This window comes from Gopherus evgoodei, chromosome 19, assembly GCF_007399415.2.
Source record: "Gopherus evgoodei ecotype Sinaloan lineage chromosome 19, rGopEvg1_v1.p, whole genome shotgun sequence".
NCBI lineage: Eukaryota > Metazoa > Chordata > Testudines > Testudinidae > Gopherus > Gopherus evgoodei.
In genome coordinates this window covers 14,980,213-15,008,179 of record NC_044340.1, presented here as the reverse complement: position 1 = coordinate 15,008,179, position 27,967 = coordinate 14,980,213, and the positions used below count along the sequence as shown (strand labels likewise).

At 45.9% G+C, this 27,967-nt stretch overlaps 1 protein-coding gene across 1 annotated transcript; it reads right to left on the bottom strand.

Annotated features, from left to right (window-relative positions):
- Nucleotides 1-693: 693 nt before the first annotated feature.
- On the bottom strand, nucleotides 694-25,582 carry TRIM29 (tripartite motif containing 29). Its single transcript, XM_030538252.1, has 9 exons — nucleotides 24,539-25,582; nucleotides 16,966-17,061; nucleotides 14,848-15,081; nucleotides 14,225-14,423; nucleotides 10,808-10,891; nucleotides 7,845-7,934; nucleotides 6,506-6,607; nucleotides 5,225-5,301; nucleotides 694-1,517 (listed from the first exon to the last, which is right to left on the bottom strand). Exons 1-9 carry the CDS (start codon nucleotides 25,382-25,384, stop codon nucleotides 1,455-1,457), a joined length of 1,791 nt encoding a protein of 596 aa, XP_030394112.1. The 5' UTR covers nucleotides 25,385-25,582; the 3' UTR covers nucleotides 694-1,454.
- Between the last annotated feature and the right edge of the window lie 2,385 nt (nucleotides 25,583-27,967).

Below are 27,967 nucleotides of genomic sequence, written 5' to 3'. Positions count from 1 at the left end.
GCTTTGCCATGGGGATTAACTACAAAGTAATTTTCAGCAAGCAATAGGTGCGACCTCATTCAACCAGGTGCTGCATGTGTGTGTGAGTGGGCCTGGGTGGGAGAAGGGGTGAGCTGGCTGTGAACCTGAGGAAGGCTTGAACTGAACAAGTCACCAAAAGTAGCTGCAAACACTTGCTTCTCTGCTCTGCAGCAACTTGTCATTGTCAGAGAGCCAGGCAATGATCCTGCAATGTGCCTTTAGTTCCCATTGATAGGCATTGAAGTTATAGGGAGCTGAGGGAGCTCAGCAGCAGCAAGATTTTGCATAGTTACAATGACCCCTCCCTGTTGCCCAGAGGAAAAAACTAAAATGGATTATTGGAACACTAATCGCTTCTGCCCTGCTTTCTGGCTGGCAACAGTCATGCGACCGCTCTGTCCTGAGCACAGTCGGAAAAAAAACAACCCTGAAATATTACCCTGAGCAACAACAACAAAAAATTCCTGATCCAGAAAAAAGTAATGGAACCAAAATATATAAGCCAATTTTATTTGCGGAGAGAAGGGGGAGCCCACCTAAGACATCTAATCAATCTTCCATTAGTGGGACGGATTTTCCTTTTCTTTTTGAATTTGAAGCGGTGGCTGGGGGGGGCCCGTTAATGGGATGTCGAGCCTTTTTGCCATTGATTGGCAGCCAGCCCAGGGGAGGAGTGACTGGAAGTGGTTACAGTCTGATGCATCTTTGGTGGCCACTGTGAGAGGAGTGAGTGGGACTCAGAGCTCTCCTTAGTGCAGAGGCGGTGTCCACCATGTGGTAACCACTGGACACTGGCAAGGGGAAATGTCTCCATCGAGAGGCCAAGGACTGAGTGGTTCACAGAGACAGAGCTGCCCTTCCCACTGGGGGAGGGGGGAATTGTCTGCAGATTAGGTTTGAGGCAGGTGGATGGAGGAGACAAAGCTTGGCCTGCCAGTTCCCAGGATGACCCTGCCTTGTAGATTCAAAGAGCACTTCAGACTCCAACTTGGCACCTTTCACCAGCTCTACAAATGCATTCAGTGATGACTATGTGGTTGGGAGAGCAGGAAGCACATGGTATGATATTATGGAGGGGAAGGGCTCAGTGCATACCATATCCAAGATCCCACCTTCCCCCCAACACGTAGGAGAAGTAGAGCAATCTGCTCCGCAGGCAGAGGAGGGTGTTGCAAGACAGGGAATAAGAAATCTACAAGGGTTGTGCTTGTTACAGTTCTCCGGGGCGGCAGAGCTTTCAAGGGAAATATAAAACGGTCCTGGGACTGATTATGAGCTGGGAAAAGTCCTCATTTCCTCTAGCACCGACCACCCTATCCAGCCCCTCCAGAGATTAGAGCAGGAAGTTTAATATAGTAGCAGGTTCATATGTGAAAATTCTTGGTTGGTTCTCCATTCACGGCACATCTGGCTTTTCCCATGGACAGCGGGATTCAAGGTGCCTCATTTGAAGTTAATCCGTTGCCTTTGTTGACGTAAAAGGGGCGGTGGTGTGACTGCAATGGAGAATTTGGGGCATGTGAATTCAGAGCAGGACTGTAGCTTGCAGTCTGTCCTTGACCTGCGCAAAATTTGCACTGCCTCCTCCATCTAATTAACCCTCCCACATACCCCTCCCACTCAAACCGTTACATATTAATAGTTCCAGCTGCTCTTTTAGCAGAGCGATACCACCCATTCCCCCTTTTTGGAAACTGGAGCCGCTTAACTTATTCATTGCAAACGTAGCCCTTATTCTCCAGCTGCACACAGACTTCGGGTGAGTTTTGTTCTGAGGCAGAGGGTCTACACCAAGTATCTGCATTAATTAAATCCCGCGTGAGCCCTCAAAATAGGATTTAAGGGGTGCATGTGTCTGCCACCAGCCCTCTGGGCAGGGCTGAATTTCACCTTTTGATTTTTGTACGTAGCTACTCATTGTTCAGAACTAAAATTGTCGATGAACTAAAATTTGAATTTATAGGATGCTCACAAACGTTGACTATGCACTGTGTGTGATGGTCAACTAAACTGCATGGTGTTTTTCTGCTCTCTGGCTGGATGACGCAAAGCCCTTAAACGTGACTGCAAGGAATAACCATTGTTAAATAACCAGTGCTGTTGTCTGTCCTCAAGTCCACATGTGAATATAGGTTTCTGTGTGAAAAACAGCCCAGCCCTCAAAAGTCTGTGTAAACAAAACCCAGTTTGTGCAAATCTTTATGAATGATAAAGGGGCAGGACCAAAGCTGAACTTAAGCATCTATTTTACAAACTTTCCCCTACTCTATTCATTGCTGCTTTCAGTTGTGCTACTTCCCATCAACATCTAGTCATCCTGCTGTTACCGCCCGGATGATCTGGCCGTGTTTACCCTTGGGAAGGGTGTGTTGCAAAAAACAACATTGGCTGGAATGAGGGAGCTTGCAGCTCTTCTAAAACACAACAGCCATGTTATGGGTTAGTTGTGCTAGTTGGTTGCAACCTCTCAGACAAGATCTTCAACTCAGAGCCACCTGTATTGGTAAAATCTACCATGACTTCTCTGCTGTGCGTAGCTGCACCAGCTCAACAGGTCCTCTTAATTACCTTCTAGAATGCAGTGCATTGCTTATAGAAATCACCCAAATGCCTCTGCTCCCAACAATGTTGCTGGGCCCTGTGAGATCCACTCCAAAAATATGCTGATCCGGCCAGAGTTCTAAGGAGTCCCAAATTGTCAAAACTAGTGCAGCCATGAATAAGCAATAAGCCAGCACACGGGTAAATGAGCGAATCAGCCTTTTCATGATATAGATATCTCTGCTTAGCATTGGCCCAATGGGGTAAAAGCAAAGAGAGCCTTGGTTTTACTTCATCATGATATACTGACCTAGATCCAGATCACATCTTGGGTAGGGTTGGGTAGATCTCTAAAAGGACTGGTTTGGGCTTATCTCTATTAATCAGACCAATTAACATCGCATACACTGTGCAATGATGAGCATGAGATGGATGGATGTAACATGTCCAGCCAGTCCTGCTGTTCAGCCCACACTTCTAGTACCTGCTGTTCAATGCCCTCTCGTGTGTGAATTCCATTTGCTTTACAGCTCCAATTTCCAGCGTAATTAAAGAAAGAAGAAAAGCTTCCCTTTAAATAACTCTCTGCGGGCCGGCAGTTCTGGCCTCCTAGAGCATTGCAGTCTGTTTTGTGAATTAATATTTACAGGCCTTTTATAAGGTGGATTACTTAAATACATATTTAAGGCTATTTTAAAAGCCAGATTATAGGCCCAGTAGACTGTAACAGCTCCTACAGAGCCACTGCAGTCCAGAGACATGTATCTATTTTGCAACTTTTTAGTGCTCATATATATCATCTGGATTGTTTGGTTCAGGTCTATCTGGTGAATATAAGATATAAAAATAAAATAGCCCCGACTACTATATGCATGAGAAAGAGATTCAGGTGTTTACAGGGGGCGAATCTACCCAGACTCTTAGGGCACTAGTAAGGGTGTAATTTGTGTTAATGGAACTGGACTGTCACAACAGGTCCATGCCCACTGTGGGGCTCATTCCTAGTAGATAGTAGATCTACCCTCAATCTCATCACTCTCAGATGGAACTGGAAATCCGCTTCTCTAGCCTTGCTTCCCTCATTATTATAATATGCTACAGCAGCAACTTTCTGGTCTCTTCTACTGCAGGGATATCTCTTATGGGAACATTTTATCCCAGCATGCCTTTCTGGATCTAGTCCTTTAAATTTGGCAGAGCCAAACAGCTGTCACCCTAAAGCAGCCATTTTCTAAGTGGTTGCTGCATTCTTCTTTTCTAGCTGGTAAGTGCTTTTAACTCCTGGTATTTTTTTCCTTTTCTCATTCCTAAGGCGATGGCATGTTCTTACAAATGCATAATAGTCATTAAAAGATAAACTTTCTTTTGGGAAGGGGAGAAAGAGTTCTTCATGCATTTAATTTAGACTTGCAAGATGCTAAGATATTTCAGTGCTAAGGGAGATTTAGGAACCAGGAGAGAGAGGTTCAATTAGGTTTTTATGTGATCACTTGTTTTGTTAAGGACTTGTTAATCCAGTATGGCTTTTATTTTGGAATTAAATAAAATGGTCTTGCACCTTCTGTAGTCTAGTGTTTCTGATTCCTGTGAGTTGAGATATTTAGTGTTTTTTGTGAAGCCCCAGCTCCTGGAGTCAGGTAATTACCTAAGAATCTCTGCTTTGGGGTTTTTTTTAAAGAAAAGTAAGCCTCTAGCCAATTACAAAGGCTCAAAAAGCAGAAGGCAAGTAAAAAGAACCAGCCCCCAAATGTACTATTTTTAAAATCTCTTGAGTTTTGGATGGTCTGGCTTGTGAGATTTGAACACATGGGATTGGTAATACTGGTAGTTGTTTAGACCAGGGGGAAATGGGTGCAAAACATGACCACATGGATCTAGGAGTGTTTTATGTAATCATTTATACCACTCCAAAGTGGTCATAAGGTACAAAGTAGCAATGAATTGGGCCCACTTTTCATAAATACCAGTAATATACCCCATCAACCTTCAAGACTCTGTGATTAGTATGTGAAGTGGTCTTATGCTATGGTCTGTGGTGCACAAACTCCACAGTGTGTGTTTTCTAGGCACCATAGACCACACTTATAATAGGTGACCCCCATGCAGTGAACAGTAATATTGCAGTGTCTAAGCCAGTGGTTCTCAAACTTCCGTATTGGTGACCCCTTTCACACAGTAATCCTCTGTGTGTGACCACCCACTTATACATTTAAAACACTTTTTAGAGTATTTAACACTATTATAAATGCTGGAGGCAAAGTGGGGTTTGGGGTGGAGGCTGGCAGCTCGTGACCCCCCCATGTAATAACCTTGTGACCTGCCTGAGGGGTCTTGATCCCCAGTTTGAGATCCTCTGGTCTAAGCGACTCGGCAAAGTCTAGACTGGAGCAAATTTCAATTTAAAGCCCCAAAATTAAGATTTGAAATGGAGTTAAACCAAAACCCTGCAGCCAAACGTTTCTGAGCCATGGGCAGGTTTGGAATCCGATCTGAACCATGCAACTCTGCCCATCTCTCAATAACACAGAGTTGACTACGAAAAATAAGAAATGCTATCACTGGTGAAACACTCCTATAACTCCCAAAGTCCTGGGTGCTCCCATAGCAGTTCCTTCTCTTGCTGGAGCCCCATGAGTGCACAAGTCCAGGTCTTATTACTTACCAGCATGGACTGCTTGGAGGATTTCCATGTCTGCGGCTGTACCTTTGCAGCTTGGTGTCTCACTATGGCAGGGTAAGCTGTGACAATACAAAACAGCTAGTTAGGAGCAGTGATGGGGTTGTGATCTGGTCTGTGCAATACCCCTTCTTGCAAGCACCATCGCAAATTACAGAATTAGAAAATACACATAGGTAGGAATCATATAGTCTACGATCGAAACGCTGCCACTTCTGGGGTGGATTGCAGCCCCTATTAGAATGGTGGCACCACCATTCAACAGTTCAGGGGAAAGGAGTGAACAAATAACCTATCCAGTTAGAATGTCAGGGGAATTTATGGAGGCAGAATGTCATTAGCTAAACTAAAGTTAGTCCAAGATACCAGACTAATTGCTCTAACTCTTACAAAGAATGCAAAGGGATCTTTAATTACTGCAAAAAATCAAGACCTTGGGTTTACAGCTTAGCTGAAAGATGGCATTCCAGCAACCCTAACCATAGCTTTTATCCTGAGCTCTCCTGTTCATCTATTGGCCAGGCGTGACCCTGTTTAGCAGGAATTGATGCAATCGCAACCCTTGGCAGTAGTCAGTGAGGAGGAGAGGGTGAAATCCTGGATCCAGTGAAGTCTGAGGCTAGGATTTCACCCTGAAAGTGCATGCTCCTCTGTTTTAATTGGTGGGGATAACACTTTTCGTCAGTAGATCTCAAAGTATATCAGTATCCCTATTTTACAGATGGGGAAATTGAGGCACAGAGCAGGGAAGTGACTTGCCCAAGATCACCCAGCAGGCCAGTGGCAAAGCCAGGAATTAGAACCCAGGTCTCTTGGGTCCCAATCCAGTGCTTTATCTACTAGGCCACACTGCCTCCCACATTATTAAGTTAGTAAAGAGTCTCCATTAGGATATTACGAGGAGGGGTCAATGAATGTCATTCACTAGAATCACTTCCTCCCTCCCCCACACCATTGCCCAAATAACTTTTTTGCTTTCCATTCTCTCCTCACCCAACAAATCACCATAAACTGTTCATTAGATCTGACAACCCCAAAGTTGAGCAAAATCCTGCATTGCATTAAGCTACTCCCATAGCCAAGCCAGAATGAGTGTTCAGGGGTCACATGTGCCATTACTCCAGGCTGCCTTTCACAGGGGGAGCAACAGAGAATGGGATTAAACACACCCCTCAGGTCAGTCACTACAGACTGACCTCTGAACAATGGGGTGGAAGAAGCAGATAGGGAGAAGTATAAAGCTGCAAAATCCCCAAAGCCCCGTACCAGTCTTAGTGAAGAGGGTTCCATCGGACTGTTTGCTGAAGTCACCAGGTGAACTTTGCCCTATCTGGGAGAACTGATATGGCATCTTAGTTCCATTGCCCACTGGAAAAGAGAAGAGCTTATGTTACTTCGTGATGTTGCCTTCCAGGGGTAAAAGTCCTTGTCTGTGTAATCATCAACCTGTATAATGGCCTGGCACCTGCTGGGCGGAGGGAACTGAGCTCTCTGGGAATGCAAACAAAGGACTGATAATTACCCAACAGTTTTAACGGATTCTTAACGGCCAGAAACAGAGGAGGAGGTGGTGGTCTGGATTTTAAAAAGCTGCCTAGGGATCTGACATCCCAGCCTTTTGGGGGGACTTTGGAAAACCTCAGCAGGACCCAACAGAGGAAGAGGAAGGCCAGGGCTGCAAATGCGGGAGTAGGTATGAGGTGGCCAGACCCAGTGAGAGAAGGTGGACGTTAGCAGGGTGTTTGTATGGTCTCAAAGTTCTGCATAGGGAGGGAAGAGTCTTTTTGCCAAGAAACCGCCGCACATTTATGATGTAGAATGGATGGTGCTGGCACCAGGCCCTAATAAACCAGTGTGCCACAAACTAGAATCATTAGGCAGACTCCAAGTTTACCAAAGCTCCTTCACCATCAGCCTTTGGAAGTCATCAGGAGTCCTCACCAGGTCTTTGGATCAGGCCCTTCCTGCTGAGGGGAGTCTAATGGCAGAGCATGTGGTAAAAAGGAGACAATCCTCCTAGCCCGCGGGTCGTACAGACAGGGCTATGAGAGAATTTTACAGAGAAATGAAGAGAGACCTAAGGAACAGGGCCAGTGTTTAGTCTGGTAGTGCCAAGGGACCAACTAAGAACAGGACCCAATTGTGCTAGGTGCTGTACAAACATAGTCTGTGCCCCAAGCTTTCAATCTACACAAAACAGAAATGAGAGGAGAAACATGGTCATTTGTAAGCCACAGGCTTGAGACTCAGGAGATCTGCATTTTGTTCCCGTGTCTGCCACAGACTGCCTGCATGACTTTGGTCAAGTCACTTGATCTCTTTATGCCTCAGTTCCCTATCTGTAAAATGGGAATAACAATATTTCCTACCTCTCTTTGTCTCTATTTGGATTATAAGGGGCAGAGACTCTCTCTAACTATGTTGAGCACAATGGGGCCCTGAACCCGACTGTAATGTAGATGATGATGATATAAACCAAATAGAAAAGGTTCAAATAGTGAGCTAGAGCTGCCTCAAAAGTGGCTGAAAGGGCAAGGGTGGAGAAGCAAAGGAGGTGGAGGAGGTAGAAAATGGCGAGAAGCCCTGGCACAGGTGGTAGGAATACCTTTCATTGAGAAAGCAGAGTTACCCATGCCAAGTGTCTCCTCTGTGCTTTGGAAGGAGGAATATTCCCATGCTCGGTTGTTGAAATTGGCTGCAAGACAAGAGAATCCAGTTCAGCAATCCGCTCCTGATGACCCACACCTAGGTCTGTGCCCTGGTATTGCTCCATTAACAATCCTCCTAACAGACTGAATCAGAACTAGCATGGTACAGGTGAGGTTAAAGCAAGCTAGAGGGCTTGGTCCAAGCCGCAGAAGAATTGTCCATCTGTTCTTTTCACAATGCCCTGGGTGGGAGAGGAAGGGCTGCTTCTCTCTCCCTCTTTCTGAGCAGTGTGAACAAAGCTCCGTCAGTGTAACAGAAAGCCATCATTAGTTACATTAAGCTGCCCACTCATGCTTTTTCAGCATGATTATCTTGCAGAGATACCTGCAGGGGGAGGCTGGGACTCTGAATATGAGACACTTGTAATAGGGAAAAGTTTCTTGCACACACACACACTCTCTCTCTCTCTCTCACTTCACCTCCACCACTTGTGCTTCAGGGTTTCCCCAGCACTTGCTGCAGGAGTGTGGGTTTCCACTGCATACCTTTCTTCCAGGCACCGAGGCCATATGCAAAGAGGAAAGGAGCCAGATCTCAGAAGTTCATCTACTGCCACCCTGTGGGCTGCTCTCATTTTAGCATTTCCATTCATGTTCCTTTCACATGCTGTAGCTGCAGCATCTGCACCGCTCCCTTGCAAAGCTCACCAGATACAGGGACAAGTAAGCTCCCTCTTCCAGCTTTTCAGTTGTGGGCAGGTGGTTTAAACAGACAGCGAGCTGCCCCTTGCTAGATGAGGGGTTGAGATGGCCACAAATCACTGATTTGCAAATGAATCCAGGTCCAATAACCTTTGACCACATCTCTCTCTAGTGTCCACTAGGATTACTTTGCACTAGCTGGTATGGCAGGCTGTCGTGTATGGTACTATGGGGCCATCAGATTAAGCACTGCACGCTTGCTTCCTTGTAGTACATCCTCTAGATAGACCTCTCACTGCTAATTTGCACAGGCACTAAATCATCTGCTTTAGAGAGTGGTGTGTGTGGAACAGGTTGAGAGCCAGGAATTCCTGACTTCCAATTCTAGTGCTGACACTGACTTTGCTGTGTGACCTTCGGCAAGTCATTTCACCTTGCTTGGTTTCCCCACGTGGAGCATAACACCCATGCCACAGGGATCATTGTGAGGATTTTTGAGTTAGTTACTGTTGCTAGAGCAGGAGTTCTCAGACTGGGGTTTGGGACCCCTCAGGAGGTCGCGAGGTTATTACATGGGAGGTTGCAAGCTGTCAGCCTCCACCCCAAACCCCGCTTTGCATCCAGCAAATACATAAAAAAGTGTTTTTAATTTCTAAGGAAGGTCACACGCAGAGGCTTGCTGTGTGAAAGGGGTCACCAGTACAACAGTTTGAGAACTACCGTGCTAGAGGGCTCTGAAGCAGATGACTGTCCCTGTATTTAGCAAGTGCTAAGAGGTTCCTTGGGGTTCCCAGTCACAAAACCTCTATTGGCAAAAACCTCCCTCTGAAAACTAATAGAGGCGAGTGCAAGGGCCCCAGCACTGCATCAAGAGGGGGTGTCTGTTCAAACGCAGGGAGAGATGCACTGAGATGGCTATCGAGGGAATGCACAGGTTTGATAACTTGCTGTGAAGTTGTTCATTATTAGGAATAGTTGTTTGGGATCCAGCTCTCTTTCCTGTTCGTGAATCCTTTACAAACCAGTCTTGCTGTCTGCAAACAGCTTTACTATGTGTAACTCTTTGCTGAGATCTTTGGGCAAACCATTTTCAAACCCCCGTGTCTTTTGGGAACTATTCACTTTCTGCCTCTGTGCTATTTGTTGTTCTTCATAGTAGGTGATTTGTTGCCTAAATTACATGGTCTTGATTTTGTTCCCTCATTGGCTGATTAAAACAGAAAGAGCAAATGACTGAGAGCAAATACCAACTAAGGAGTAGCCTTGTTAGGGAATGAATCCCCTGTTCTCATGCCAATCGGGGCACTGTTAGGGCAGCAGCTGCTTCTCCTACAGTGTGTACATGCAAATAACAAACCAACAAGGGGTGGCTGAGGGCGTTGGTGTGAATTCCAACCATGGCTCTGCAGCATTCAGCCAGCTCTGTGCACTACTAATCTGTGAATCCCATCTGGTTTATTAATGTGAATGTCTCATTGACTTCAGTGGGACAGCTCTGAGTAGTAAACCCTGCTCCCTGTAGCGTTGCTAGAATCCAGTCCATAATGTCTATTGCACTGTAATATGTCCACCTACTAATGCAGGGGATGGATAACGTTGTGACCAATGGTATTCAGTGCAGTTCTCCATACGAGAGGATCAATCTATTCAGCAAGTGGAGCCCTGATATGGCCTGTGTTCCCCAGCAATCCCTTGGCAGTGCTGGGAGTAGATCCCAAGTCTACGGAGCTTTCATACATGTTAACAGGTTGAGGTAAAGAGCTCAATCTGCTAACCCATGTTAAATCTTCAGACTGCCCCGTCTTCACTAGGGTTTTGCCTCATGTTGGCTAAGACAAGGTCAGAGCACACATTTGTCTGAGGGAGACAAGCCCTGAGCCCTTCCGGGCTCCTCCGGGCTTTGCACTGAAGCATGTTAGCATTCAAAGCCAGTTATCCTGGGCAGCACTTTGTCTGTTGCACTGCTTCAGAGAGCGCAAAAATGTCTGTGTTTTTAGGCTAGACAGAGGACACGGGGCCAGATCCAAACCTGGCATGAACAGTATGAAGGGGCTGAATTTGCCCGATTCCAGGATGGTGATGTGAAAAGTAAGCGATCAGAGGAAGCAAATTACAAGCCATATGTTGCATCTCTGAGTCATTTGCGCTCTGCTTTGTTTAGAGGCAGCCCTGCAGTGGGCAGACAGAGAGCTTGAGAGAGAAGGGTCAGTCACGGTACCTTTTGGAGTCAGGAACATGGAGAATCTCTTCATGTTGTCAGGCTGGCTCCACTCATAGTTATTGAGCATGTAGCGGTGATCACCTGGAGGAGCAGAGCGAAGTCTGAGTCAGCAAGAGGTAGGACTGGAAGAAGCAGATGCGAGGGGTAGATGGGATGGAGCAGCACAGGTCAGGGCTTTCCCCTTTGGCCTTCCTCAGACCTTTAGGGAGAAACCATTTTGCCCTTGCAAGATGGATCCTTTGAAAACAGACTTCCTTAGTTGTGAAATTCCTGTCTAGGGCTCCTTGGAATGCCCTAGGAATGGGGTGAAGCGAGGATGGCTGTACAGCACAAAGGTATCTAAGTGGATTTGACTCCAGGGTCAAAGGCAGTCTCATCCCTTTTGAATTTAGTGGCAAAACTCCCATTAACTCCATTAGGCTCGGGATTGGAGCCGCTGTCTCAACAGGATCCTGCTGGAAAAGTTGTCTAATAAAGACCTGTCCCTGGCAGAATTTACATTAGCCTTTCCTCCCTGTTCTCTTTCCTCCTGCCCCTCTGTTCAGAGTTGGCATCATTAATGCATCAAGGCTCTGTGCAGAAGGGTCTGTTGGTGAAATTGGGGTCTTAGACAATGCGCTCGTTTGCTATATCCGGGCCTCTCTGACTGCATAGCAGCCTCCCGCTCCATCTGCCTCTGTCCTCTTTCCACGCAGACTGTGCTCCCAAGATCACTAGTGAGAAGATAGTAACCAATGTTTTGGGAAGCAGCAGTTCCTCATAGAAGAGGTAGAGGACTGAAAGGGTGGACTCAGCCACTCGATGAACCAGTGCTAGAGATCCCCATGAATGTGTGACAAGAAGCACAGGGCTCGGTGTGACAAAACAAGAAAGTTCCCTACTAGCAGCTTTGTGGATGATTCCCAAAGAGCTGAGGGATGGACAGTAAGTGCCTCCTCACTAGCTGACACTAATGCACAATTCTCCTTGGTATTACATGGATTGGATAGATAACCTGATGGCTCAGGGGAATGGAACTGGAATCAAATCCTTTCACTGGTAGGTCAAAGTCTCAAACTGGGCCACTACTGGTGGTAGCTGAGAGTTGTCATTCCCTGGATACCTGCTAGTGAATAACATGCTAGTTTTGGGGTGCATTGGGACATGCCCATCAAATGTTCTCCAGATACACTCCTATCCATTTCCAAACAAAGAGTTTGATCTGAAGTTCTTAAACGCCAACAGGAAGACTTCCCCTGACTCAGGTGGGCTGTGGCTCTCACTCAGCGTGTTCACCATGGTCACAGGGGAGCCTACTTGGGGATGAGCTGGGTCAGCTTATCTAGTCACGATGCCCCCATCTGCCGAGTATCACGAGCATTGGAATAGGAGAGACCTCCTCTCTGCCTGCAGGCAAATCGCCTGAGAAAAAGGAGAGGAGCCTATGAGGGGGCTGCCCTAAAGTTGAACAGATTGTGTGAAACGAGTTAGTGGGTTCTAAGGCCCTGGCCCTTGCCCATGATAGCTGCAGTCTCTGAAGAGGGGAGTCAAAATCTGCTTGGGCCATGGAAACTGAATTCCAGCCCCATCTCTGGAGGCAGAGGCCTCAGATCATATTGGTTGGGTGAGGATGTTAGACATTTGGGCAAAGGGGTATTGACAGAGTGAGGAGTTAAAATGCTCAGCTGGCTGCTGAACCTGAGAAAATAAAGGACTTTGTTCTCCTGAGCTGTCAATCTGGCACCTTTTGCCAGCAAAGAATTGTTTGTTGCTTGGATCTAACTGCACATGAGAAATGTACCGTCTGCGTTGAATTAATGATTCCCCATACAGAAATCCCACTGATCAAGAAGGAGCAACACTTTACAGAAGCTGACATTTTATAACCCAACCTAAATTTATGTCCACCAGCTATCCATGAGCACCTGTGTCATCAGCTGGCACAGTCTCCGTCCGTGTGAGATTTCCTATGGCCTCTAGTTTAACTCTCCCTATAGTAATCAACCCCTTACCTAAGGGGATTCCAGCTACTCGGAGATCTGAACAACTGAGTAAAATGCATTGCAGTCAGTTTGAAAGAGGCCCCCCTACTAAACCCCTCGTTTAAAACAGCCATATCACAGCTTTGGGGCCTGGGCATTTCCCTTCGAGTGATCTGCTGCACTGGCCAGAAATGGAAACCACTAAAAGATGAGGGATATTTTCTCTTGGGTGCATAGATGTGGGCCCAAGCGACTGAAATTCAGACCTGGATGTGGGACTGCAAACAACCCATTCTGTGAGGATTTTCAGATCAGGGGGTTTTAGTGTGGCTCATAATAAAGACACATGCAAAAAGTTGCACTGAATTGCAAACAGCTCCGAGTTCTGGAACTGGTTTGGATGAGAAGTGTTGTGTCAGGCATAGTCCTAAATGTGCAAAACTGACCCTGTGCAAAGAGCCAGCACAAGGCTTACGTGCCGCTTACATCTGACTTCAGCCGTGTTGTGAGGCCTTGAGCGGCATATGAGCCTTCTGCTAGCTCTCTGCAAAGAGGTGGATTTCACCCAATGTTTAATTTGCTAATTGCATTGGTTTGACTCTTATGTTAGCGAATAGAGATGTGGTTTATTTGCTCTGATTTATTTTTGCCATATTTAAACTCTCAGGATGCTGCTTGAATGTTCTGCCTTTTTGCAAGACTATTAAGCAGGCACCTGTTACAACAACAAGCGGAGTCTCTTTGGAGACTGATATTAAACAGTTTCACTCCACTAATACATTATTTCTCCCAGTGAAGTTTTTTAACAATGAAAGATCAAATGGGTTGCAGGTGAGCTTGTTGGGTTGACTCAGGGAGTCTGTTAATTCAGGCCAATAAGCAATTGTAGAGTTATTTCCTTGCAGTCACTAGATGCAAACTCTGCCACCTTTCAGTGTAACTGTGGCTTGCAGATATGAACGCTGTGAAGAGTTTTTGGATTACCTGAAATAACTTTTCCCAGCAGTCTGAACACCCTTGGACTTCTTAGCCAGATTCTAAGCAGTGTTCACTAAACTATTGGTAAAATTTTCTAAAGTGCCTGAGATTTAAGCATTGCTGCAAGCAGTGCTGCAAGGCCTAAGTCACAGATGGCGAAGTCCATTCTGTGTTACACAGGAGGGCAGACTAGATGATCACAGTGGTCCCTTCTGGCCTTAGAATTTAGACTATGAATCTTCAGAAGTGACTCAGAAGCTTACATCTGTTGACCTTTGAGCTCTGACCTGATCGCTGACTTTGTCTCACCTCCTTTGCTGGAGTTTGGGGAATGGGCTGGAAAATTTCAATGAGGAAAAAAAAATAAGGTTAAAGTGTTTTTACAGGGAAATGCTGTGACCTGGAGATGGGGTTAACTCTGCATACGAATAGAAAGCAGAAAGGGGGAGGGAGGAGCAGCTCAGGGAAACACTACCGTTCTCCATGTGATTCCTCTCTATGAAGTTCCGGCTGAGGTCTGCCTTGCAGATCTTCTCCACATGTCTCATGCAGACGTTCAGCAGATCATCCCGGAGGAGCCCCATAGATGGGCTCATGGTGTCCCCGTCCAGCAAGACGCTGTAAGTCGGGAGAGATGGCGGGGCAATATAGTTCCTCATCATTGCGCCAAATTCCTGCCAACCGGAAGGTGTGGAGGTTAAAGTACTGAGAGGCTAGGATGCAGGGGAGTCTAGGGAGAGCTAGGGGTACAGGAGAGGTTAAATACAATGGGGATTAGGGCCCTGAGGAGGCTGGGGGATGTTAGGTTTCATGAAAGGTATCGGGGTCAATCAGCTAAGTTTGTGCGTCAGTCCTAGGCAATACAGTATCATGTGAACTCCCTCTGATCATTGAAAGCCTTGGATACCCTGCTTAGTTAGTTGATTCCTGCTTATGTCAGGGGTATGTCTCCCCAAAACAGTCTCTAACATTTCACAGCAAGATTGCCAGCCAGTGTAAATTGACCCCGTTCTGTTATGCCGGTGGATCATCTGCCCATCAGAAGTATCCCTTTCTTAGTAGAAACAGGAGTAGAGGAAAGATACAGCCTCGATTTACCTGCAAGAAGAGCACTGAGTCGCTGATCTGATGTATCTGCTCCCTGGTCTCTTTGTCCTCCTGCAGCAGCTTTGCCCTCTCTTCTAGCTCCTCCACGATTTCTTTTATGTTCTCCACTGCGGTCTTTTCCCTCTGGTCCAGGGCAGCCTTCACCTCATCCCGTTGCTTCTCCAGGTCGCGGACCAGCTCTTTGTAATGCTGATCCACGGTAGCTTTCTCGTTGGTGGTGAAGTTCTAGTGGGGGGATATAGAAGGCACGTGGCATGAGGTGCTCGGACCAGGGACTCCAGCAATCCAACACAATCACAATGTATATTCAGGAGGCAGAGACCCCTCCCCAGCACCTCCAGCTATTCCACACATGGGCAGGCCCTTTCATCCCATTAGGCAGCATTTGTGCATGCAGATGCCCTAGTCTATCAAAATGCAAGCTGGAGAGGCTGAAATCCTAGGCTAGGTCTGGAGAAGTGTACATGGAGACTTCTTAGACAGTAAGTTCTCTGGGCTAGGGACCCTGCCTGTGTTTGTGAAGCACCCAGCAGGGGCCCTGACCCTGGGAGGGGTTTCTGAGTGCCACTGCAAAATAAAGATTCATCACTGTCACTTAAAGGGAATGGTTTACTAGAGTGAAACCCTTGGGACTGAGGCTCATGGGGTGACAGAGCATTCTCAGCAGCCAGTCCATGTGAGCAGAGATCCTATTCTAAGTTCTGGCCACACTAGAAAAGTTACATTGATATAACTCTGTTTGCTAGGGTTGTGTTCTACCAGCATGGCTATAGCAGTATTACTTCTAGTGTGTATGCAGTTATAGTGAGATAGCTTATATACGCTGCACTAAGATGCACCCATATAAGCACAAGCAGCAAAGAATCCTGTGGCACCTTATAGACTAACAGACGTTTTGGAGCATGAGCTTTCGTGGGTGAATACCCACTTCCTCAGATGCATGTCACCCACGAAAGCTCATGCTCCAAAACGTCTGTTAGTCTATAAGGTGCCACAGGATTCTTTGCTGCTTTTACAGATCCAGACTAACACGGCTACCCCTCTGATACTTGACACCATATAAGCACGTTTGTACTGGCATGAATATGTCCACACTTGAAGGATTTTTGCCATGTTAACTATGCCAATGTAGTGACAGTAGCAAACATTTCTAGTGTAGACAAGCCTATTTCCCTTGGACTTTCAAGAGAGTCCTAGGTTCTGAAGTGACACATGAAAATAGGATCTGGGCTCCTAAGTCACTTAGGCCCAGGTCCTCAGTAGTATTTTGGTGCCTAATTCCTACCGAAATCAATGGAATTACCTAAATACCTTTGAGGATTGGTCCTTTGGCCCTTTTGAAATTGTCTCCCAGAATGACCAAGGATAGCCCCATGTTCAGGCCTAGGCTTTCTAGGTTGACTTCCCAAAATAATATTAAAGGGAAAAAGAAAACCAAGGCACAGTTGTGGAAGGATTGAGAGAAGGCAGGATTTCTTGTTGACTGTACATACTTCGTTGGGCCTGGTGTCCAGGTAGGGTGTGAATTATGTTGATTGATATTTACGTTGGTCCTCTCCTATGAATGTAGATACACCAATATAAAGGTGCCTATATCAGTATAGCTTATTCCCTTTCCCATACAGAAATAAGCTTAGTAGTATAAGGCATCTTTCCATTGGTGTAACTTGATCCGTATTGCAGGGGCTGAATTATTTTAACTATGCCAGTATAGCTGAGCCAACCCAACCTCTGTGTGTGAATGAGCCTTTCGTGATGATTGCTGGATAGCTGGATGGAGAGAGAGCACCAGTAACCCCAGGAAAGGAGGTAACAAGGATAGTCATCTAGCAAGTCCATCTTGTGCGTTCTTGGTCTCCTGCTGGGTGTGTCTTGTGAGAACTGCAGCGGACACCATTCTCCCAGACTTAGAATGAGTGCGGCTGATCAGGTGATAAGAGTGGAGTGGAGGGAGGGAGAAATGGGTGTGATGTGAGAATATGAACGAGAGAATCAGAGCACAGGAAAAGGGGGGAGGTGAAAGGGGCAGGAAAGTGTGAAAAACAGCGGAAAGCATGTGGGTGAGAAGGGGAAAGTTGAGGAAAGCCAAAGATTATGTCCCATCCTCACCTTGATGCGATCCTTCTCCTTTTGCCACTTATCCATTTCATCTTCTACCTCTATGATCTTCAGCTGCAGCTGCTCTTTCTGCAGCGAGAGCTCGGCCTGTGGGAGGGAGGAGAGGGGGAGACCTGTGAAATGGAGCAGCAGCGTATGGCCTACTTCAAAGAGAATTTCTGCTTTTACTTATGCATTTGGCCCTGAATCATAATGGCTGGGAGCTACAGGCTCCTGGCACCACTTCAATGGATATCATACACTGGCAGCTGGAAAAGATCCCAATGTCTTCAGTTAGGTCAAGAGATGTGGCTTCCTAAGCAAAGGAAGCAGCAGAATTTCCTGATTGGGAAGGGTGGGATTGCAAATGGTACTGCTTTTAATCATGCTGGAGTCATTAGCTGGAGGGCAAAGAGGCTTGTTTCAAAATTCAGCTGGGTATGAAATGAAGGGCCCAACCCAGGGCGTGTTTGTGCAGCAGTAGCAGTTTTCATGTAATTATGGAATGACGTTTGATTAGTGTTGCAACCGGGGATGACGCCCCCAGCAGGAATTCTGTTGAGACAGGACTGTGAATTAATGTGCTCCGAATCTAGGGTTTTAATGTTCTGATAGAGCTGGGTGAAAGCAGCAAAACAAAAACTGAGGTGGGGGTGACTGGGAACATTTGCTTGGTCTAAATCAGCAACTTTGCTTTGATACATTCATGAGTCCTTTTTATTGGCTTCCCACGAACATTTGTACAACTGATTTATTTGTCAATGAGGATGTTCATGTAAAGAGAGAGAGAGCCCAAATACCTATGCAGTTACGAGTTGTGTAACCCATCTATCAGTGTTTGCCATGTTTCCCTCGACATTCTGTCCTCAAAGGGTGAGGATGGTCTGGTTCCCACCTCTAGAGCCTAGCTCAGGTTGTAGTGATACATATCTTAAGCTCTGGAGGTCCCTGGTCCAATCCCTGGGATCGGCCAAGATGGGTGACAATCATCTTTGCACAGCATAGTGAATTGTGTCAGGAGAATTTGCGTGACTATTTCAAGGTCTTCCACTTCTGGGTAATAAGGCTGCGTTTACACTATAATTGTAACTAGGTCAGGGAATCTGGATATAATGCTGGTTTGCTTACAATATCATTCAGTTGTGCCATATCCCATACTTAAGCTAAAGCTAGTTTCAAAGATCCAAAGTAGCTTTAACTCTCGCTGGCTACACTGGCAGCTGGGATCACTCACTATGTGTGTAACCCACTCTGTCCCTGTTTATGGGGTACTTGGGCACCACAGAGGCGAATGAGCTGCTACAGCCATGGTTAACAGAAGTAGGTCATCTAGCTACTTCTAGCAATTCCAACCACATTGTAAGTAGGTTCCCTATCTTAATTATAGCTGTAGCATAAGTAGGGTCTAAATGTTTCAGTCATCCAGTCGTGTAGTGGAAAGAGGACCATGCAATTTAAGAGATTAGCTGCACAACATAAAGAATGCACACAGCAGAAAGTCAGCCAAACAAGCACAACCAAACTCAAGCCAAGGAAATCTATCTACTAGGTTCTTACACTTGTGCCCATCACCATGGTATCAGAGTGCCAGCTTGAGCAAACTGCAGCAGCTTTTAAGACCCATTAGTTCAAACTGTCCCTCTTTAATAAGTCCCTATTTAACAGGGAAAACATAATTTACCAGGTTTTTTCCTATTGCCCCATCCAAAAAAAATAAAAATGCAGCCACTCCAGTATAGCTCAGTGAAGTTAAAAGTTGCATCCCTGTTTCTCCCACAAAATCTCGCTCAGAACAATCTTTGCCTGTTGGTATCTGTGATCCTCTAAACCATTTTACGGTTCCTAGGTCTGGGAAGGCCCCTTTGGGCTGTTGGACTGTGACTACCAATATAGAGCCATATCCCAGTGTTCCAGGTGTACAGAGATTGGAAAGCAGACATAAGCAGGTTGAGTGGCTGGGGAAAGGATGTGTCTGGGGCTTGTTCACTGATTAGCTCCAGCTAACGTACAATGAGAGGAAGAGGGAAGGTGGATTGGCCTCAGGAAAAGATACTATGACAATGGGGGTGCGGAATATTGATATATCTAAGATAGAGGAGATTTTGCTGGACCTCAGAGCTGGAAGGTGAAGGGATGAGACTTAATTCCTTGATTTGTCTTTAAGGAATAGGTTACCTGGAGCAGCCTATGCTGGAACAGTCCCTGACCACGTAGCAGTCTTCCTGAAGGCTTTCTTTCTCTCCTTCGTGCTGTGCAATGTCATATAGAGGGCACAGTCAACCATCAGTGCAGAGGTGGAAAGCCATGGGATGCGAACCCTTTGGATCCAAGCCCCCATTATCCTCTAATAGCCAGCCCAAATTCAGAAATGAGACTGAACAGCAAGGGGTTTTCACAGACAGCCAGGCCTGTGGGGTTACCTTCTGGGGGCACTGAATGGTTAATCAAGGGAAGAGTTGGATTACGAAGGTGGTTTTCTCGTAAGGGTTATTGGTATCATTTTCAGGAACAAGATCTTGGTGGTGTGGCTGGAAAGCAAGTGACAGTGCCGAGGGGTTTAGGTCTGCAGGGCATTGTGGCTTTCTTTGGAATGGATGGACTCTTTATGGAGGGAGGAGGACTGGATAGAGAGCACTGTCAAGAGAACTGAAGCTGATGGATGGAGGTGATGATGGTCCTGAATGTTGATAGTACTTTTTGTGAAAATGGATCCCTATAAGATTCCCCCAATTATGACTAGCTCACTGTATAAGTTTTATAATTATCCCTGCCTCCAGCACTGAAATGCAGCTGCCTCTGGGGTGGAATGAGGCAGGTGTTTTAACAAGAAATACTTCTCTAGAGGGTGACCAGATGTCCCGGATTTATAGGGATAGTCCTGATTTTGGGGTCTTTTTCTTATATAGGCTTTTATTACCCCCCACCACGCTCACTCCGATCTTTCACACTTGCTGTCTGGTCACCCTGCTTCTCTATGATTTAGCGCAAGAATGCCATTTTTGATGTAAATCATAGAGGCAATTTAGGTAGCCAGAATCTAAATATTGTAGTTATCCACACCAGATATGGCACCAGGGCCAAGGGCAGATGGGAAAGTTTATGAAGACACCAGCAAAAGACAAGAAAGATGCAGATTAAATCAAGTGGATTGGTGGCGGGGGGTGGTAACTGAAGCAAATTAGAGTACTCTGTGGAAAGGTAATTTATAAAAAGGATGGAAGATGCAAAAACTGTTCACAGAAAAGAACAGGGAAAATAATCTAAAAGTAAGCTGGGAGGTAGAAGGGAAAGAGAAGGAAATTTGAATGCAGCAGAACTCGTGACAAGAGAATTAAAAGATCTGAAGACAAAAGTCCCAATTCATTAGTGGATAAGTACATCAGAGTGGCCACATTAGGTCAGACAATTGTCATTCTAGCCCAGTGTCCTGTCCTCCAACAGTGGCTAATGACAGGTGCTTCAGAGGGAATGACCAGAACTGGACTATTTATCGAGTGATCCATCCTCTGTCGTCCACTACCAGCTTCTGGCAATCAGAAATGTAGGAACACCCAGAGCATGGGGTTGAGTCCCTCGCCATCTTGGCTAATGCCATTGTTGAATCTATTCTCCATGAGCTCATCCAATTCTTTTTCGAATCCAGTTATGGGTCTGAATATATCCAGAGGGTTTGGGCAAAGGTGCGTCTTGGCTGCCTTTATCCTGGGGCTACCTAGGAGGCTGGTTTAGCATCCAGTGCAGATTAAAGCACTCGGGGCTGGCCTAAATTCCACTCAGCTGCTTGTGGCCCAAAGAGGCTATTTTGGCAGCTGGGAATAGCCAGAGCACAGTGATGTTCCAGCCACCCCCACAACAATGCATAGGGACAGCCTTACAGGAGGGATTTTTAGGGTCTCACAGAGACATTGTGCAGCTCCACGCTACTTAGGGAAAATTCCCCTGTGATGGGAGGCTTCCCCAAGCTCGAGATCTATTGGCTTTGCTCTCATACTGCTCAATTTTTTCCAATAGTTTAAGAACCAAACAGTGGAGGGATTGGTCAAGCTTTCCCTCCCATAATGGTCTGTGGAATGCAAAGGTTGAAGAACCCCTGCTCAGGTTACTCCAGGCCTCATCTACTATGGTGAATTTGGCCCTGTGACTATAACTGCACCAGCACAAAATCTTAATGGAGAAGCAAAGTTGCTCTAAGCAATGATTTGCAGCAGTGCAGCTTACCCAGCCTTCAGGTTGTCAATAACTACACCACTGCAAGATGTGCTACCCTCGAAGAGAGTGTCTGCATTAGGATTACATCTAGAATAGCAGCAAAATTTCTCCAGTGGCTGAAACCTCCAGTGTACACAAGGTCTCATAGACAAGCCAAACCAAAATACCGCCTTACATCAATGGGAGAGGGGAAAAAAGTGCCTCCATTGTGTATATCAGTGACTGTTTGCTCTGTAGCAGACAGCCTGTAACAATACAGAAAGGGCACTGAGTCGAAGCACCCCAGACCATCGGAATGAATAGTCAACTTCAAAGCCTTGTTCGCTCCATTTAAAGCCACTTTGTGGAAATGAGCAACGCCCAGTTCCAGTCACTTGAATGTCAGTTCTCAACCACTTCATTAAACCTGCTGTACAATGTAAACTTTTCCTTAAAGGGAAAAGAAAAAAAAATCAAAGCACTCTCCACTAGATCTGATCTGACATGCAGAGTATGAAGGCTAGGGATGGACGGTAATGCAGTGTTATTTACAGATCAGTGGTGGTTGGGTATTTCCGATACTTTCTCATTTGAAAACAGGCCTGCAAAACTTGTTGTGAACTGAGTAGCTTTTTAAAATGCCGGGCGTCATCTGTGCTGCAGAATTCTCTTGGCGAATCAGTTTTGTGTGTGTGCATTTGCTATCAGCAGCCACCATGTGCCGACATTTTGTACTGCTATCTTAGCTTTATGATTTGTTGCTTTTTCAACAGCCTGGCCCTGAGGATGTGTTACTGTTAGTTTAAATCTGTAGCAGGAAACTAACTAGGAAGGGTACCTTGGGGAGGATTTAAGTGGATACTCTGCAGTGTAGCAGAGGGAAAGACAGGGAGAAGCAGGATGGTTCGGTGGGTGGAATGCTATCCAGGAGACCAGCGTTCAATTCCCTGCTCCACCACAGACTTACCTGTGTGATTTTTGGGTAAGTCACTTTGTCTGTCTGCCGCAGTTTCCCATCTGTAAAATGGGAATAATAACATTGCCCTACCTTGCAGGGGCGATGTGAGGGTAAATGTATTAAAAAGATGGTGAGGTGCTCAGACCCTATCGTCAGGGGATTGTATAAGTATCTACGATAAGGAGAACACAGCTGGGTATGTGACAGGTTGGTGCATCTTACCGTGTTCTCAGGCATTCAAAGCAATCAATAGAATCAAGTATAACAAGAAAGAAAAATAACGTTGCTGCAAGAATCCCATGTATTTGGGCTAAATCTCAATGGATTCCAAGGAAGGAGAATCCCTACAGATTTCCCTTGTTGTCAGATGATGAGCAGCAGAAGGACCTGATTGTTTGTGGGAAGTTTTTGACTCCACTTTGTGGTGGCCTTTTAATTCAAGTTAATTAGCTTCCACCACTCACAAGCCATTATAAATGCTAATGTAGATACTCTCCCATGTTCCTTCCTCATTATGGGTCAGCCTAGAATGCATTAACTAGCACCAGAAACAAATGAGCAACTACAGTTAAACTAATTGATTTCCAATTAATTCCAGTTACAACATGGCCAAAACCTGTAGTCTAGAAAACCCTTGTGCATGTGTGTGATTCATATGGATAAACCCCTAAATCCTTTAGGCTTAGCAAGCAGTGGAAATAACACAGTTCTGGGATGTATTTGAAGTCCTGCTTGAGTTCCCCAGGGGCTCAGTCGTGGCACTAATGAGAGCCAAATAAATAGACAACGACAGATATGAGAAATCAGATAACATCACTTAAGTCCTGGGGGCAGGAGGAGGCTATCTTTGTGCTGCCCAGTTGTGGTCACTTGCTTACAGTCAGGATATTCTAGGTTCATCAAGCAACAGCGAGGATGCAGGGCTGCTGGGAGACCTGAGTTAATCAGAAGAACTAGAGAGAACATGGCAGACAGTGTTTTAAGGCAGAGAACAGAGATTAAGCAGGGACCTCCCTGAGATTAGACATGATGTTAAAGGGAACAGAGGCGATGCAGATGCTACAAGGCATCAAATGTAACAACGAGGCATGAAATTAACCTGCAGACTGTGAAAGACCTTCACGGATTTAGATTGGATTTTTTTATATAGAGAGTTGCTGAGATATGAGCAAACCATCATTTAGGCTGGTTTTAAAAAGCAGCTAGATGAGGACAATGTTACAAGCAAGACTGCAAACTGTGCAGGAGAGGATAGAGATTAGACAGACTTCCCTGCTGCCCTTCTTCAACATTAACACATCTGATCATTCTAGATTCCCTGGAAATCCCTCTTGCATGCACTTAACTGAAAAGGGTGGACTGTTTCCTTCTGCTAGGCCTTGGAAAGAGTTAAACCAGTTCTCTGTTTTTAGTGTTACTGAAGAATTCCCTGTCGCTCTGTCCATATTGGCATTTGTATTTTCCTGTTCACCATGGTATCTGAGTGGCTTCCCAATCGTCAAAGGAAGGATGGGTTTGTGCTTAAGGCACAGGAATGAGATCTGGGTTCATTTCCTGACACTTTCCTGTGTGACCTTGGGCAAGTCACTTGATCTTTGTGTGCCTCAAGTTCCCATGTGTAAAATGGGGATAATGGGCCTTTTTCTGTCCTATCTATTTCGATTGGAAGGTCTGTGGGCAAGGACTAACCAATACAGTACCTAGCACAATGGGGCCCTGACCTCAATCCCATACCTCTGTAGTAACCGTACTGCATCCACTCAGTAAACAAACCCAATAAAGGTGGGAAGGTCTTTCTTTAGCCCTTATTTTAGTGAGGCAATTACATTCTCTTGCAGACTCCCTCTCAGATAGGATTCCAGCCCTACAAGCTTCTGTACACGTGAACAGCTCAGTGATGATAGCACTTTGCATTTACTAGGCAGCTTGTGTCCCAACAAAGAGCGTGTCAGCAGTATTGTCATCTCCACAGGGGAAAAAACAACCCTGGAGAGGTTCAGCCCAACCTTTTCAAAAGTGGCCACTGATTTTTATTTTTCTGAGGACCACCACTTTTGGGTCCCCAACTGGAGATACTTTGAACCTGAATTAGGCCCTACCTGCCTAGGTTTGTGTACCGAAAAACTGAGGCATTCAAAATTTGAGGTTGCTCTTAAAAAACTGGGTCCTGAATGATTTGCTCAAGGTCACACAGTGAGCTAGGGGCACAGCAGGGATTAGAACCTAGGTTGCCCCACACCTATCCCCAAGATCAGCCCCTTACTTATATCATCCAGTGCACCAGCAACGTCCATTCCAGTGCTCCACCCCCAAAGTAAGTAACATTATACCGAGACATTGTTTGGGGTGAGGGGAGTTGCAGGGCGGGAACAGAATGGGAGCTACCCACTATTTAGATGAGTGGAAAGAATGATGGGAATAGACAGTGGGGAGCATTACCTCTTTCCCCGATTTCTCAACCTCCACCGTCACTGTGGTGTGGTTCTTGTGCTCCTGGAACATGCAGAGGTAGCAGATGCACATCTGGTCTGTCTGGCAGAACAGCTCCATGGTCTTGCCATGCAGCGGGCACTTCCTGGCTTCAAAGTCCTTGATGGGATCCAGCAGCTGGTGATCCCGGAAAGCAGCCCCCTCCAGATGGGGCTTGAGGTGCAGCTCGCAGAAGGAAGCCTGGCACACCAGGCAGGACTTCACCGCCTTCTGCTTGTTATCGATGCAGGAGTCACACAGGACCTCCTCTAGCTTCACCCGGGGTCTCGACCCGGGCACTCTGTTGTAGCTAGGTCTCTTCAGGTCCCCTGTCTCCACCAGAGGGAGTGAGGGCTTCTTCAGGTCCCCTATCTGCCCGCCTGAGTACAATGACCTCCTTCCCTCTCCTTCACTGGAGAAGGTCTTTTTTGACTCTGCAAAGAAGAGTGGTTTCCTCAAGTCCCCTTTGTCTACAAAGGAGATGGGGGGGCGACTCACATCCCCAAGCTGCACCCCCGGGTATGATGGCTTCTTCCCGTCCCCTGAATCCATGCTGAAGTAGGTTGACTTCTTCTCGTCCGACTCCACAAACTGGATGATCGGCCTCTTCCAGTCAGTCCCCGAGTAGATGGAGCTCTTCAGTTTCCCCGTCTCAAGAGAAGGACTGCTGGTGCTTTGGGCACCTTCCTTCTCGCCCCCACTGGGACTGGTGGACTTCTTCAGCTCCTGTCCATCTTTCTTAGGCAGGGAAGGACAAGTCACATCATCTTGGTTCCCAGCCACACCATTGGTCCTTGCAGCACACCCTGTTTCCATTGTGCAGAGGGAGGATTTGTCCTTTCTGTACCCTTGCTCCTTTCTCAGCCCTATTGGCAGGGAGTAGATCTTCTGTCCAACTGCTCTTCTCTGTAGAGCAGGCAACCTTGCTGGTGGTTGGGTCAGCAAGGAGTGGAGGCGGAATGCAGGAAAGCCTCTGCTTAAATGACACACCTTGAGCTGCTGGGAGGTGGAGAACACCAGAACTATGCTGGGTAGAGCCAGAGAGAGAGAGAGAGAGATGTTAAAAAGGGATCAGAAGCCGCAGCTGTGCGATTAATTATACAAGGCAGCCCACACCCAGAACATTCTTGCCTAACCAGGTTTTGGAAGGAAGGGTTGTTTATATCCTTTTTTAAAAAATAATAATAATAATAATAATTTTGATTAAGATGCAGCAACCGGTTCTGCAGCTTGTTTTGAAAATAATGACTTTCTTGCCATCAGGAGCTGAGTTTTACCTCCTTTCAGATGTGGGCAGGGCTAGAGAGTGTGAGGTCAATGACTTCAGTTTCACTGCGTTTCTCTCACAAATTTGCATGAAATACTTGCACACAAAATATAGTTGAAATTAAAATGAATATGGTGAATAAAATGTGTTGTATATAAGATGGGATCTCCCTAGGATTTAAGGTGATGAGTACAAGTAGGGGAGAAAATTAATGGATCATACTAGGTATAAATGATCCCTGTATCTTTATCTATTTAGATTTTGATCTCATATAAACTCCATGTCATGGGGCATGCATCTAGAGCTTTAGGTAGCTCTGCCATGCATTTAAAAAAGAGAAGAATGTGGGAGATAAAAAGGAAAAATCAATCAGAAGCTCAAAAAAGCTAACTTTTTCCTCAGCTTACCACATATCATGTGATCACCAGTCATGTGACCAGTACAACTTTAACCCCCTTTACACCCCAACACTCTTTCACACTGGACAGGAATCAAACTCTCATCTGCCTAGGCCCTACCAGCAGCAGGTCTCGAAGCTGAATGAGTGACTATTTCAGAGCTTGCTTGGCAGAGCTGGGGTGGCCAAACATAGTGTGTTCTGTGAACATTTTCTGTAAAGGATGAGAAAAAAAATTGAGTTTTTCCCGTAGAACCTTTGACCTTTTTGTCCAAATGAAATGAAAGAATTGAGCGGTTTGGGTTTTGTTTTCTTCTCTTTATCTCCTTTTTTTCCCCCCTTGGAAAAAGACAGGGGGGGCAGGGAAGGAGAAGAATCGGGGGGAGACCCTACAACTTTTCATTTTGATACAGATTACATTGAATGTTTTCATTTCATTTGGATGAAATATTTTGAGAAATACCAAAATTTTCCGTGAAAGGGTCATACTATTCGATATGGCCATTTCATCTCCCCCACGCACACACCCCTTCCAGCTTTTTGATGATAAAATGTTGACAAACTGTAGACGTGGAACGATCCAAAGGCAAAGGCCACTGTGCTTTGTATCATAGACAAGTAGGGCTGGGAGGGACCTCCAGAGTCAGCCAGTCCATCCCCCTGCACCAAGGCAGGATGAGGTATACCTTCAGAGAATTCCAGATATGGAGCCGATTCTCCTCTCGCATCAATTAAATACTGCTTTCGCTCTACTAACATGAGTGAAGTTACTCTGGATTTACACCTAGTAAGGGCGTTCAGCAGGCCTGTGGTCTGTGCTTAGTTTCAGTTTCAACACTAAAATGGGGTTATTATTTTGGGATGGGAGTGTCATTTTCCCCCATAATACTTTTTATTAGAGAGGCTTCATACCAGAACCCCAAATCTAAGTACTCCACACTCTGAAGGAAGTTAAGTCAAGGTCCATGCTTTGCAGCTGGTCCATAGTGGGTAGAATCAAAGCCCTGAATCTGAACAGTCTACACTTTGGATCTGGATTCCAAAAAGAGCTCAGTCCTCAATTATTATTTTTTTTAGTTAAGGATTTTGTCAATGCAGAGAGAGACAAAGATAAAAAACTTAAAAGCAACATACTGGTAGCCTACGAGCTGAAAGGATCTCAGCAACAGCCCTGCAGAACTGAAAATGATTAAGGAACCTTCCAGGGTGGTATAGTCTGTTCTCACATGTACTGAGAAAAATATGCAGAGCTTTTCAAACTGGCAGTAAAGCTCAAGAATGAAGACAAAAGTGTGCAGTAACCCAGCTCAGAGAGAGGCAACTTGGTTTCTGCCACTCTGGGTCTGGTTACGGAGTGCAAAGGGTTAAGGGCTAGATTCTGATCTCCATTCCGCTGATGTAAATGCGAAGTAACACTCTGTGTCATCTTATAAAACTGCTTGATTTTAAAGGCAGTCTTATATTAGGAGGGGGCCTGGCTCCCAATTTTTGAATATTTGGGGTTGGCAGCACTGGGCAATGAGAAGGGAGTGTTGAATGCTATGACCTTGTACACACTAATTCCACCCCAATAGGAGCTGCACCAGTAGTCGCAAAGTTGGGGAGGTTTTAGGGGGTGGGAAAGCCTGCTGTGGCTAAGGGGGTGTGTCTGATGAGCACAGGGGAGATGAGTTTGTTACAGCCCCAGCCAGGGAGCAATTGCTCTTTAGCCCAAGCAATAGCAACTCATACTCTT

Excerpts from the sequence above, each read along its gene's own strand:
- TRIM29 (XM_030538252.1), bottom strand. The coding sequence starts at position 25,384 with ATGGAAACAGGGTGTGCTGCAAGGACCAATGGTGTGGCTGGGAACCAA. Across the intron at positions 15,082-16,965 it reads AGGAGAAGGATCGCATCAAG|AACTTCACCACCAACGAGAA; the intron begins GTGAGGATGGGA and ends TCCCCCCACTAG. Across the intron at positions 14,424-14,847 it reads ACTCAGTGCTCTTCTTGCAG|GAATTTGGCGCAATGATGAG; the intron begins GTAAATCGAGGC and ends TCCGGTTGGCAG.